This window comes from Camelus bactrianus, chromosome 30 (genome assembly GCF_048773025.1).
Source record: "Camelus bactrianus isolate YW-2024 breed Bactrian camel chromosome 30, ASM4877302v1, whole genome shotgun sequence".
Taxonomy (NCBI): domain Eukaryota; kingdom Metazoa; phylum Chordata; class Mammalia; order Artiodactyla; family Camelidae; genus Camelus; species Camelus bactrianus.
Genome location: NC_133568.1, coordinates 10,295,346 through 10,308,633, shown reverse-complemented (window position 1 = coordinate 10,308,633; position 13,288 = coordinate 10,295,346). Strand labels below are relative to the sequence as shown.

Genomic DNA, 13,288 nt, shown 5'->3' with positions numbered 1-13,288 from the left:
GACATCCTACCCATTCCTGAAGGCACAGATCAAATCTCATATCCTGCAAGATATCTCCCTATCCACAGAGACCAACAGGACCGCTCTTCTGAATGACTGCAGTGTCTGAGCTCAGGACGTCCCTTTGGGGGCACTTACTGTGTGTGACTTTGGCCTGTTTCATGTTAACTAGCCTCCACCCTACAAACAGGTAGTAAGCCCAAAGGCTCCAGCTCAGATGTGAGCCAGGTTCACAGCAGGTGCTCAATAAATGCTGCCTGAACAGAGAGCAGGGCCTTGAACAGAAATATGATATTTCTTAAATATCTGTAGAAGCTGATTAAAAATCTAGGCACTCTGACTAAGATATCTTTTGCACTAATGAGTTTTTACATTGGCTCTGAATCAGATACTATAATTCCTGGAGGGCAGCAAGATGACTGGCAGAAAACTCCTTCTACCCTTTTCCAGAGGTAAAGAGGTACGAGGGGTAAACAGTGCACTTGTGATTCACCTCCACCTGCTACCTGTCATCTCCTGGGTCCGAGTCAGCGCTGACTCCCAGGGTATCCCTAACCTGCAGGATGCCACAGGTATCAAGGTAGGTGTGGGGAACAGTAGAGAAATGGGAAAATCCAGACCTGTTACTGCTATTAGCAGCTAGTTGGTCCCATTTCATGGAGACACAGAATGTAAATAGTGGAAGAGGTTTCCAGAGAGGCTCAGAGAAGTCTGTGGAGCCCAAACCCTATTCTTCAGAGGAGACTGGAGTGTGTGCCACACGCGGGTCAACATCTGGTTCTCCTGACCCCTGGGACAAGGCTCTTTCCACCTGATGCTCTGATTTGCTACTGGCATCATGGTGGAACAGGGGAGTGGCCTTCTCTCCTCCCTCCAGGGAGTGCGGGATCACAGGCTGTCAGCCAGGACTCAGGACATCATTTCTGGCACACCCCTCCCTTTCCCAGGGCTCCACATGGGACTGTCTGGTGAGAAGGTGTGCTCACCAGGTTCCCAGCAGAGATTTCATCACTCGTTCAACAGCCAACACTATGGGCCAACAAGTCCTTCAGGCAGGAAGTCCTTCTCAAGGTCTAATTAGAGGCCCTGCTGCTGTTGTGCACATTAATTTCCTTTCCTTGGCACTGCTGTGCAGATGGAGAAGAGCTATTTGTGGCTGACTCCACACAAACTTTCACATGCCTCTGGCTTCCTTCCCTGGATGCTAAGCCCCGTGCCGGCGCCTGGAGACGTTTTCTAAATGCACCGGGCTGCACTCTCCTATTTCAGGCACTTTCTTCTACATCATCTCCATGAGCTTCCCGTTACAATGGAAAGGTGGAAATTGTATTTCAGCCTCCTAGGTAAATGACAAGATGATGGACAAGCTCTCTTGGAAAGAGGCTGCCAGGACACCAAACACTCCTAAATACAGCTGAGTCCTGATTGTTGACAGTTGGACAGGCCTCTTCAGGGCTACGTGGAGCCTGGATTTTTTTGTTCTGGACTCTCTGGGCCCCCTTCTTCCCAGCTCATGGGATTCTATCTGGGGTTACCCTAACTTTGTGCCTCTGAAAGGGTTCAGAGAAGGTTTTTCTTTTTTTTTTTTTTTACATTAATTAAAATAACAAAATAAATAATCCCAGTGCATGACTGCTCCCCAGATGGGTCTGCACCTGGCCCCTCATTTGGCGCATGGTCTGTGACCCACCACACGGTTTCCTGGGCAGAATTTAGCACCTCAGCACCCTCCTGCCGGCCCCACTGCCCTGGGCACACGTGGCCAAGGTGGGGTAGTCAGGGAAACTGCTAGAGCAGCCAGCCGCCCTAGTCTCAATCTAGCCTGTTTCCCCCTGAAATTCTCCCCCAGGGGGAGGATGGGGTAGCAGAGCTGCCCCATTATCTCAGTGACCCCCGAAAGCTCAGCCAAGTTGGTGTGGCCAGAAGAACAGGGTCTGCTAGAGAACGTCTGCGTGGACCAGGTCCGAGCCAACTCAGGGGTCGTGACTGAGCACCCACTGTGTGCCAGGCCTTAGGCTAGGGGCGGGCAGGGATGTAGAAGCAGCCCTAGAACCCAGCTCACGGCGGACGACCAGCCAGACAGGCAGATGTACATGTGGAACATCCCGGTCCCCCCATGAATCAGCGTGAGGGTGTCTGCCTGGTTGAGAGGGTGTGGTCAGGGGCAGCGGGTGTGCTCATGGCCCTACAAGCCAGTCCAGTGCCCCTACATGTGGTGGACCAGGATGAAGGGGCCCTTGCTGGATGTCCGGGCAGCAGCCTCCCGTCAGAGCTGTCCAGCAAGAAGCTCTCCTCAGCTGGCAGCTCTCTGGCTCTCCCCGCCATCAGGGCCACTGCAGGGCGGGTGGGCAGGGACAGCTACAGCACGCCGGTTCTAGGGCTTTCCTTACGATGCAGTCACTTAAGGGAGGTTGGCCAGCTTTGATCCCTCCACCAGAGGGCGCCAGAAGATGCTGCTTCATGAGGGGACGCCAGAGGCTCCTGGGGATGAGGTCCAGGATGCTCCCACTGCCAGGAGCGTGGACGTGGACGTGAGCTACGGGGCCACAGGACAAAGGCCACACCCTAGAGAGGGCAGAGCAGAGAGGGACACAGGCTGTCCCAACACAGCTGAGCTGCTGTGCCAGCCTGAGTACTCACCCAGGTTGGTAGCGAGAAAGAGACTTGTTCACAGCACTTTATTGTTTGTATGTTAATTAACTGAGTCACTAATGTCTAAAAATCGGGCTTTTTATCACCGAGCAAGGTTCTCCTGACCTCAGGAGACCTCGTTTCAATCCAGCTCCTGCCTCCCCATGCAGTGCAGTGTAGAGTGTCCGAGTCCATCCAGGAGGTCCCGCTCAGTGCCACCTCCCCTGCTCGGCCTGCCCTGGCTCCTCAGCTCTGGGTCACCAGAGATCTGGCCACCCTTTGGACCCTGCATCTCCTGCCCTGCACTGGGCCTTCTTTCACATGTTATCCTGTCCTTCTAAGAGGTAAGGCCCCTGAAGGCAGAAGCTATGCTCCAGGCCTCTACAAACACCCCCCGGCTGAGGAATCTATGAAAAATCCCTCTGCAAATACCCTGAACTCTAGGACCGGCTGAGTTTCCTCGGCCTCCAGCAGCCCCGCACAGCACAGGGGCGCCGCCACACCGGCACTCAGGCAGGGCAGCCCTCCCTCTTAGCCCTGCCGGCTCGCCGCACGTGGACACCGCAGAGTCTGCACCCCTAACCCACAAGGCACGCGGCATGTGGGGCTGACACGGGCTGCTCACCCAGCACCCTGCCCACTCCTTTGCTTCTCGGAAGCAGGTGTCTCCCCCTTCCTCCGGCTGAGATGACCAGAGAGACTCTACGTGGGGGCGGTGGGAGTGCCCATGGCCCCACAGCCTGCAGGAGACCCTTACTAAGAACGCTCGCGCTCCTGGCACATCAGGGAAGTAAGGCGAGTTTATATTCTGAGAGCCCATCTCCACCTTCCTGGGGCTCGTCCCCTGTAACCGACCTGCGTCTCAGTTCCACCTCCCAAGAAAGGATCCAATGTGAGCCTTTTACAAGTTCTTGAAATTCAGGTGCATTTCATTCATCCCCTGCTTACCCCAAGTTGACTACTCAGCTGCTTCTCAAGGTGGGAATGGGGGCCGGCTGGTCCTCACGGTGCCAGGGTACCCCTTCCCACAAGCCCCCAGTCCTGGCCAACTCCCCACCCACCCTCCTCCAGGGGTAAAGGCAGCTGTGAAAGGACAACCCAGAGGGAGGGAGGCAGATGAGGGGCAAGTGGGAGGACACGCCATTCCTACCCCTTGGGAAGCCTGTCCGGAGAGACGGGAGAATGGGACCAGAGGAAAACGGCGGGGAGAGGGGGCCCAAAAAAAGGAGATAAAGGAGAGAGAGAAAAAGGTAGACTCTGGAAGATTCCAGAACCACACACCTACTAACTAAGTAATAGAGAGCTAGTTTTTCAGTCTCTCACTGGTAAAGCCTCTTAGGTCCCCAGTCTGAGAACTTCAACCCTTCCCTGAAGCCCTCTCTCTCCAATTCTTGAATTCCCATATCCAAGCCACTTTGCCACTGAAGAGTTAAGGGAATCTTGATGTAGGAAACCCCAGAAAATCAGCAGACACTGGAGACGGTGCTCCTCATGTGCCAAGTCCTAGGCCAAGGGCTGGAGGGGTTCGGGGAGTACAAATGGGGTCCCTGAGCAAGGACCAGCAGTCTGGTGATGGGGACCAAAGACCTCCATAGAAGGCTACCTGCTACAGTAAGCAAGGAAAAGGGCCAGTGAGGGGACGGGGCAGGCGACAGACCTGGGTTCAAGTCCAGCTTGGTAAGGTCATCACAGCTCCATGGACCCAGCTTCCTCATCTACAAACAGCATGGAGAAGCTAGAAGGACTCTCAGAGGCCATCAGGTCTCCTGGTCTTTATATGAGGAAGCTGAGAATTGCCACCCACTTTGTGGCAGAGCGAAAAGGAGAACCTGAGTCTCCTGCCCCACCCCACCCTGGCTTTATTGAGGCCTCCTACTTAGAATCAATGAGACACACACACACACACACACACACACAAATGAGCATCTTGTCACGTGGGAGAATGACCCAGGGCCGCTGTTCTCCCGCCCCACGGTATAGCAAAGCCCTACAGCCTAAGAAAGAGCCACACCAAGGCCACTGACCACCCTCTCTTAGGACAGAGTACAGAAGAGTTGCTCTCATCAGCACCACGGAAGCTGACACAAGCTGTGGGCCTGGGCAATGTGTTCACGCAGCTGCTTTGGGACTGGGAGCAAGTTACTGCAGGAGCCCACAGAGCCTCCCTCATCTCTCTGGACAGGCGCAGGGTGAGGCTGGGCTGGGGCTTGGGGATAGATGGTTTTTTCCAGCCTCTGATCCCACCACCTCCCACAGGTCAGGACGAGGCATCAGCAAGAACAGCTGGACAGCCAGAGGGTGTGCGGGGCCTGGGGGTCACCAGGGACGGCTCTCAAAGAGCAGCTGCCTCCTTCCCTCCCGGCCACACGATGCACAGGGGGCCCTCGGGATCTCACAGGCAAGCAGCCCAGGGAGAAGCAGCAGGCTTCCTGGTCCCAGGAAGCTGGTTGGCCGGGGAAGTGGACAGATACCTGACACCTCAGCCCCACAGCCTGCCCCTCCAGGTCCTCTGTAAACCTGGAGCAGAAGTGATCTCCAAGGTGGATGTTGATGTGTGAACCTCTAGTTCATGCGTTTTACTGTTGTGTATATTCCACAGTAAGGATATATCATGTATCATTTATCCATTCCCCTCTCAACGGACCATTAGCTGTTTGCGGATGTTTGTTATTATAAATTATGTTGCTACTGAAAATAAATCTTACGAATCTATGTGTTCTGGGGAGGGAGAGCTTCACTGTGGCTGGGTATTCAGGGAGAACTTTCCAGAGTGCAGACAGCACCCTCCCCTCTCCTGTTTCCTACTCTTTCCACATCACCACCTTCTCAGGAGCACCATGGTGGGCAGCCCAGAAACCCAGACAGACAAGACCATGAAAACCCCCGGATGGAGCTGGCTCCCTACCTGCTGTGGGGGGGCTCGTCCTCGGGAGAAGGAACAGCTGCTGTCCAGCTGCTCACTGCAGTCCGCCGTCCACTGCAGGGGAGAAAGGGACGGTCAGCGACGGCAGGACACACAGGCTCGTCCTCACTCTGCCCTGGCCCCCCTGGAATGGTCCCACCCTTCTGCAGTACAGCTGGTATGAAATCCTGCTCAGTCACTTTCAAAGACAAATCTTTCTCTACCGGCAGGTCCAAGTTGGCATCTCCAAATTCCACATGGAGGTGACCCTTTGGTATATGCGTATGGCAGGCAAACTCATCTCCCTTCATCTAAAGTCATGAACATTCTGCTACATTCCAAGGCCAACCAGACACCACATAGGGTAATTATGAGATCTGAGAAAACAGCACCATGTTTGACCACCTGACTATGCCTCAGCCACACTAGACCCCCTACAGGGTCAAGGCCAGAGCTGGAGGCCAGGCATGCACATGTGGATCATCCCGTACACCCAGCAACAAACAACGGTGGACCTGTGAACAGACAGGAGAGCGTCGCACTGGGGCAGAGCCCCACACTGGCCATCAGAAGCCCAGCTCAAGCCCAGTCCCACCACTGATCTCATGAGAGCTCAGGGCCCCCAAAGTACAGTCTGACAACCACCTGCGTGACAGTCCCCAAAGCCAGCCACGCAGGGGGTCCCTGGGCCCCACCCTCCACCCACTGAATCACTCTCTGAGGGCAGAGTCTGTATTCTCCATTTTGACAAGCCCCCCAAGTGATACATCAGAAGTTTAAGAGCCACTAAAATCCACATGCTCTCTCAGGCTTCATTTCGTCCTCTATAAAATGGGGACAGTAAGGCTGTGCAACTCTGCAAGGGTGAAATGAAGGACCTTGGTAAACCATAAAAAAATCTATACAGAAAGTAGTAGTAACAGTACGGCTCTTCCACTGCAATGTGCTATCTAGACGTACAGTAGGGCCTTTATCATCGTATTAAACGTTAGCTAGGCTCTCTGGCTAATGTTGAACATTGACCTTGACCTACACCCTGTATGATTCCTAAAAAGCAGAGGAGCCCAACCTCCCTCTGTTTGACACACTTGGTCAGAAATGTCAGTGAGTGTGGATGGCTCGAGGCCATCACAGTCCCAGATTTGTAACACCTTGGCTAGACATACCCTCCAGGCTGTGTGTCAAGGGCATGACCTCTGTATAGGAAAGGCATTTTATTACAATACCAATGATCTAGGCTGGTACAAGTATACCCTTAAGCAGCACTAGCCAACAAATAGGAGCCACAGACATAATTTTAAATGATCCAGTAGCCAGATTTAAAGAAGGAAAAAAGAAAAGGTAAAATTAAATTTAATAATTTATTACATTTATCTCAATATATTTATCTCTATAGGTAATTAATATACAAATGATCAATGAGCTATTTTACATACTTCTCTCCATACTAGATTTTTGAAATCCGCTTAGAGCACATGTTAATTTCAAGCGCTCAAGCGCCACATGTGGCTGGGTGGCTGCCATATTGGACAGCGCAGCTCAGCATCAAGGAACTGGCAAAGGCAAGGTACCAGTCCCACAAGAGTCAGCCCTCAGATACACTTCTTGCCCACCTCTGCTCTGCATCGCAGAGGGGCTGAACCCTGCAGACTCGGCTGGCTTCCAGCCCGGTTGGGCCAATGGGAGACAGGAAGAAGGGAGAAGCCACGGCGTTTCTCCCCCATCTTCTTATGCCTCGGGCAGCATTTCCACCGGTGGTGGAGGCAGAGGTGGAAGTGGAGCATGGGACAGAGAGCAGAGGGCAGATGCGTGTGTAGGAAAGCAAGTAAGACAGTAAAGTCTGCAGAAATCCACCTGAGACCCAGCCAGGACTAGATACAGACATGGCCACAGGCAAAGTTGTTGGAGGAGGAGCTGTGGCCCAGCTGTGCACAGCTTTCCTGACCCCCGGGGGAGGAATTAAGCAGCACTTCTCCCAGGAATCTGTACCCACTGGGTCTGCGGGCTTCTCACCTCCAACCCCCAGTCATATCATCTCCCTGCTACTGCCTGAATCACCTCCACTGGGAAGAGTGTTTCTTCCCTGGCCCTAAAAGCCCCTGGGAGCCTTCCCTTCCCTGTTCAAAGCTCCTGCCCTGCTGCTGGGATCCTGCTGCCAAAGCTGTCTTCTTTCTTCTTTGGCTGCAGCCACCACCTCCTGCCTCCCCTTTGCCTTTTCTGAGCCACTGCCTGGAAAATTCTCTAAACAAGTCCTCTGGGCGTAAGATGGCCCCTCCTGAAAAGGTCATTGAACACAAAGAGGCGGGGAAAGTGGGAAATCTGTACACATGGGAACGATGAACATAGAATTCACGAGAGTAGCTTTGGGTCTCCACCATAACTGCTATAATTTATTTCTTAATTTAAAAAGCTGAAACAAAGATGCACAGGGTTAAAGATTAATAAACATGGGAGTACAGATGTTTATTCTGTAATCAAACTAGATGCTTATTTTATTATTTTCTACTTTTATCGGAACATTTAAAATATTTCACACTAAAAAGAATTAAAGTCTGTTATCAGTCATTTGCATCCCAGGATGGACAGTATCTTGGGAGCAGACTTTGTGGAGGACAGGGGAAGCCACTGAAGGTTGAGGGAAGAGGAGTGAAATGGGAAAAGCCTGGGGAGCGGGGTGCTGAAGGTGCTAAAGTTGAACCGCCCCCCACCCCTTTCAGTGGTGTCTGAAGTCCCCTGGGGTTTGCCCTTCCAGACATCAAAGTGTATCACGCAGAGCAAAATCAGCACACTGAGTCAGCACAGGACGACGAGACAAAGATCAACCGATAAAACTGTATCCACAGACAGAGAGGATGTGCAAATGGGAATTTAATATATGATAAGGATAGTGTTTCAAATCAGGGGAAAGGAGAGGTCATCAATAAACACATGGACTGAGACAATCCACGAGCCAGTGAGGAAAAAATTACCCTAGTGTCTGTCTCCCACTACCACGGACAACACATTCCAAGTTGATTAAAATCTAAGATACAAGTTTTAAACTCCATGAAAGTCTAAAACTTTTGTGTGACCAAAGAAATCACAAACGCAGTTAAAGGCAAGTGAGAGGCTACTTGCAACACATATAACAAAGGATTCATTGCCTGAAAATATACAGATTTCATTTAAACCTAGGCATTGTTCTAAGCCTGTTACATACATTAACATTTTTTCCTTGTAGATCCCTAGGGCCATTTATTACTCACTTTGCAAATACAGAATTTGAGGCATAGCATGGTTAAGTAACTGACCCAGGGCTCCACAGTCAAAAAGTGGCAGAATGAGTAAAGGGAATAAATAGATATTAATTCAAAGAGCCAATAAAAATGTTGGATGCTAAATGTAATGTATGATCTTGGATTAGATGCTGATCTAGATTTTTTTTTTATTGTGGTAAGATACACATAACATAATTTACCATTTTAACCATTTTTAAGTGTAAAATTCAGCAGCATTAAGTACATTCACCACCATCCATTTCCAGCATTTTCTCATCTTCCCAAACTGAAACTGTCCCCATCAAACAATAACTCACCATCCCTCTGGCTCCTGGTAACCACCATCCTACTTTCATTCTCTATGAATCTGACTATTCTCCATGCCTCACTGAGGTGGGATCATATAGTATTTGTCCTTTTCTGTCTGGTTTATTTTCGTAGCATAAAATCCTCAAGGTTCACCCATGTTGTAGCATGTGACAGGATTTCCTTTTTTTTAAGCCTCAATCATATTCCATTGTACGTATGGACCACATTTTCCTCATCCAGTCACCCACTGATGGACATTCAGGTCATTTCCACCTTTTGGCTAACCTGAATAATGCTGCTGAGAACATGTTGTACAGGTATCTGGTCAAGTTCTTACTCTCAATTCTTTTGGGTATATACCCAGAAGCAGAATTGCTGGATCATATGGTAACTCTACATTTAATTTTTTTCAATTTTTTTTTTTTTTTTGGCTAGAAAGGCTATCATTGGGAAAACTGGTGAAATATAATATCTATAAATTATAGTGTTGTACAATGTTTATTTCCTGTGCTGTGATTATGTAAAACAATGTCCTTGTTCTTTGGAAACACACACTGAAATATTTAGGGATAAAGGAGCAATCTCTTTCTATATATAGAATCTATTGATTGGCTGATCTATTTATCTATGGAGAGAAAGGACACAATGCAAATGTGGTAAAATATAAGCAGTTGGAGAATCTGGGAAAGGATATGCAGGAATTCTTTGCCTTATTATTGTAATTATTCTGTACATCTGCAATCATTTCAAAGTGAAAAAGTATTTAAAAAATCATCTTAACTAATACAACATTGTAAATCAACTATACTTCAATTAAAAAAAAAGAAAATCATAAAGAAGAGAAAAAAAAAGTCACCCTATCTAAGGTTTCTTAATCAAGGGAGTGCCAGGACCACCAGGGGCAATTTGAAGGTCCCGTGGGAACCCGCTGCTCTCTCCCAGTGCGCTCTTTTCCCAGTGAGGCACCTGAGAGGGGATGGCGCTTCCTCCCAGCCTCACAGAGCCAGGCATGGGACGCCCTAGAGACCGGAGCTTCTCAAAGTCAGGAGCATGTTCGACTGCTTCCTCTGTCCTGGCAGAGCACTAACCGACCAGGAGAGGAGAAGAGGGGAGATGGGGGCGGAGACTGGCTGGTGGCTCCCTCTCTCCCTCTGCAGTGAAACTCCAGGAAAACCTTGTGAGTAAGGGGGAGGGAACTGCCCAAGGCTGAGATCTGAGAGAGGGAGAAAGGCTTTTTGCTCCTATCCTTAAAAAAATACAAAACTTTCCCTTTGAGGAGGCAGCGTGGCACAGTGACTAGGAGCCTGAGTTCTTGAAGCAACGAATCTGAGTTCATAGTCCTGCTCTGTCACCTTGGGCAAGTCACTTCATCCCTAAGACTCAGTTTTCCCCACCTGTAATAATAACAGAAACTGCCAATAGCAGAGAGGCTGTGTATGGCACCTGGTTCAAACCGCAGACTGACCACATACTCACTGTATGACCTTAGGCAGCTTATTCAACAGCTCTGTGCCTCAGTTTCCTCCCATGTAAGCTGGGAAAAAAGCAGCATCTTCTTCACAGAATTGTTATGTAAAGTAAATGAGTTAACATGGACACATCTCAGTCTCCTCTAGTAGTTCCTCCCCATGGCCCCAACTTCTTAGAGCTCAATCTTTGACCCTCTTCCCTAAGATCCCAAATCCTTGGGCTTAAAATTCCACCCATATGCTTTTTACAAATGTCATCCTCCTCCTCTGAACTCTTTGTACATCTAACTGCTTGATCAACATCTCCACTGAGATATCCAAGACTATCTTAAATCTTTCATGTTCAAAAACTGAATTCTTGAGCTCTGCTCTCCAAAGCAGCTCTCCCAGGGTCTTCCATATCTCACATCTGGAAAATGTGTCCTTCTACAGGCTCAGGCAATTGTCAAGGTCATCCATTACAAAATCATGTCATCTGTGCCTTAAAGTAGGAGAATCTGACGGCTGCTTACCCACCTCCATGGTGCCACACGGCTCCAAGCCACCATCTCCTCTCTCCTGGATCAACCAAGGATTTCCTGGTCTCCCTGCTCCCTTTCTTCCCCCTCTCCCCCCGCTCCTCGCCTTAGTCATTCTCCCCACAGCACCCAGAGTCCTATTTAAAGAGTCCTATTTAAAGAGTTATACCATGTCCCTCCTCTGCTCAAAACCCTCCAGCATCTCGCTGACGAGGCCATGACACTCCCTCTTCCTCACTTTGCTCCCAACCAGATTGGCCCAAAGCTGGTCCTCAAATGGGGCACATTCCCACACCAGAGCAGTGTCCTTAGCATGCCCTCTGGCTGGAAGGCTGCTTCCTAAGTGGCCTCGCTTTCACCTTCTTCAAATTTTTTGCTCAAGAAAACTAAGTAAGCCTTCCAGACAGCCCAGTGACCTGCCCCTTCCAGCCTCATTCACTTGTGTATCACCTTGCAATATTCTATTTGCTTCTTCGTCGGTCATCTGTCCTTCCCCATCCAAAAGTAAGGGCTGGGTGGACAGGGATTATGGTCCATTTTGTTCATGACTTTAATCCTGAGCCTGGAACAGAGCCTGAATTAATCACCATTAGCTTTAATTATATTTCACTATTTAGCCAACAGTAACTGGCAGTTTTAAACAATTATACTTTATGCCAAACCACCAAACAATGTTCAGGAGATCATGCTAAGTAAGCAAGCAAGCAAGCTAAAAGTTACTTGTATGAAAAATCAGTTGCATTTATTTACACTAACAATGAATTAGCAGGAAAAGAAGGTAAAGAAATAATCCCTTTTAAAATTGCATCCAAAACAATAAAATACTTAGGAATAAATCTGACCAAGATGATGAAGGATTTATAGATGGACAACTACAAAACACTGATTAAGGAAACTAAAGATGACCTAAAGAAATGGAAAGATATCCCATGCTCTTGGATTGGAAGAATCAGTATCATTAAAATGGCCATATTGTCCAAGGCAATCTACAGATTTAATGCAGTCCCTATCAAATTACCCAGGACATTTTTTAAAGAACTGAAACAAACAATCCTAAAATTTATATAGAATCACAAAAGACCCAGGATTGCCAAAGCAATACTGAAGAAAAGGAACAAACCTGGAGGAATAGCCCTCCCAGACTTCAGACAATACTACAGAGCTACAGGAATTAAAACAGCATGGTATTGGCATAAAAACAGATACATGGATCAGTGGAACAGAACAGAAAGCCCAGAAATAAATCCACAGACCTACGGCCAATTAATCTTCGACAAAGGAGGCAAGAATATGCAATGGAGAAAAGACAGTCTCTTCAGCAAGTGGTGGTGGGAAAACTGGACAGCAGCATGTAAACCAATGAAGTTAGAATACTTTCTCACTCCATACACAAAAATAAACTCAAAATGGCTTAAAGATTTAAATATAAGACAAGACACGATAAATATCCTAGAAGAAAACATAGACAAAACATTCTCTGACATAAATCTTAGCAATGTTCTCCCAGGGCAGTCTGCCCAGGCAATAGAAAGACATACAAACAGCCAATAGGCACATGAGAAAATGCTCAGTATCACTAATTATCAGAGAAATGCAAATCAAAATTACAGTGAGGTATCACCTCACACACCAGTCAGAATGGCCATCATTCAAAAGCTCACAAACGATAAATGCTGGAGAGGGTGTGGAGGAAAGGGAACCCTCCTACATTGCTGGTGGGAATGTAGTTTGGTGCAGCCATTATGGAAAACAGTATGGAGATTCCTCAAAAAACTAAAAATAGACCTATCATATAATCCAGCAGTCCCACTCCTGGGCATATATCTGGAGGGAACTCTAATTCTAAAAGATACATGCACCCCCAATGTTCATAGCAGCACTATATACAATAGCCAAGACGTGGAAGCAACCTAAATGTCCATCGACAGATGACTGGATAAAGAAGTTGTGGTATATTTATACAATGGAATACTACTCAGCCATAAAAAAGAATAAAAACAATGCCATCTGCAGCAACATGAATGGACCTACAGATCATCATTGTAAGTGAAGTAAGCCAGAAAGAGAAAGAAAAATACTATATGATATCACTCATATGTTGAATCTTAAAAAAAAAAAGGACATTATGAACTCATCTACAAAACAGAAACAGACTTGCAGACATAGTAAACAATCTTATGGTTACGGGGAAAGGGAAGGAGG

General features: G+C 48.3%; 1 protein-coding gene across 9 annotated transcripts in view; it reads right to left on the bottom strand.

Moving 5' to 3' along the window:
* Nucleotides 1–13,288, bottom strand: part of CTIF (cap binding complex dependent translation initiation factor) — a 283,059-nt gene that overhangs the window by 196,153 nt on the left and 73,618 nt on the right. For 8 of the 9 annotated variants that reach the window (XM_074355340.1, XM_074355338.1, XM_074355344.1 and 5 more), the window contains one exon: nt 5,537–5,608. The exons of the other annotated variant lie outside the window; for it this stretch is intronic. In XM_074355340.1, coding sequence (XP_074211441.1) covers nt 5,537–5,608 — 72 coding nt within the window. The remainder of the gene's footprint in view (nt 1–5,536; nt 5,609–13,288) is intronic. 9 annotated transcript variants of the gene reach the window in all.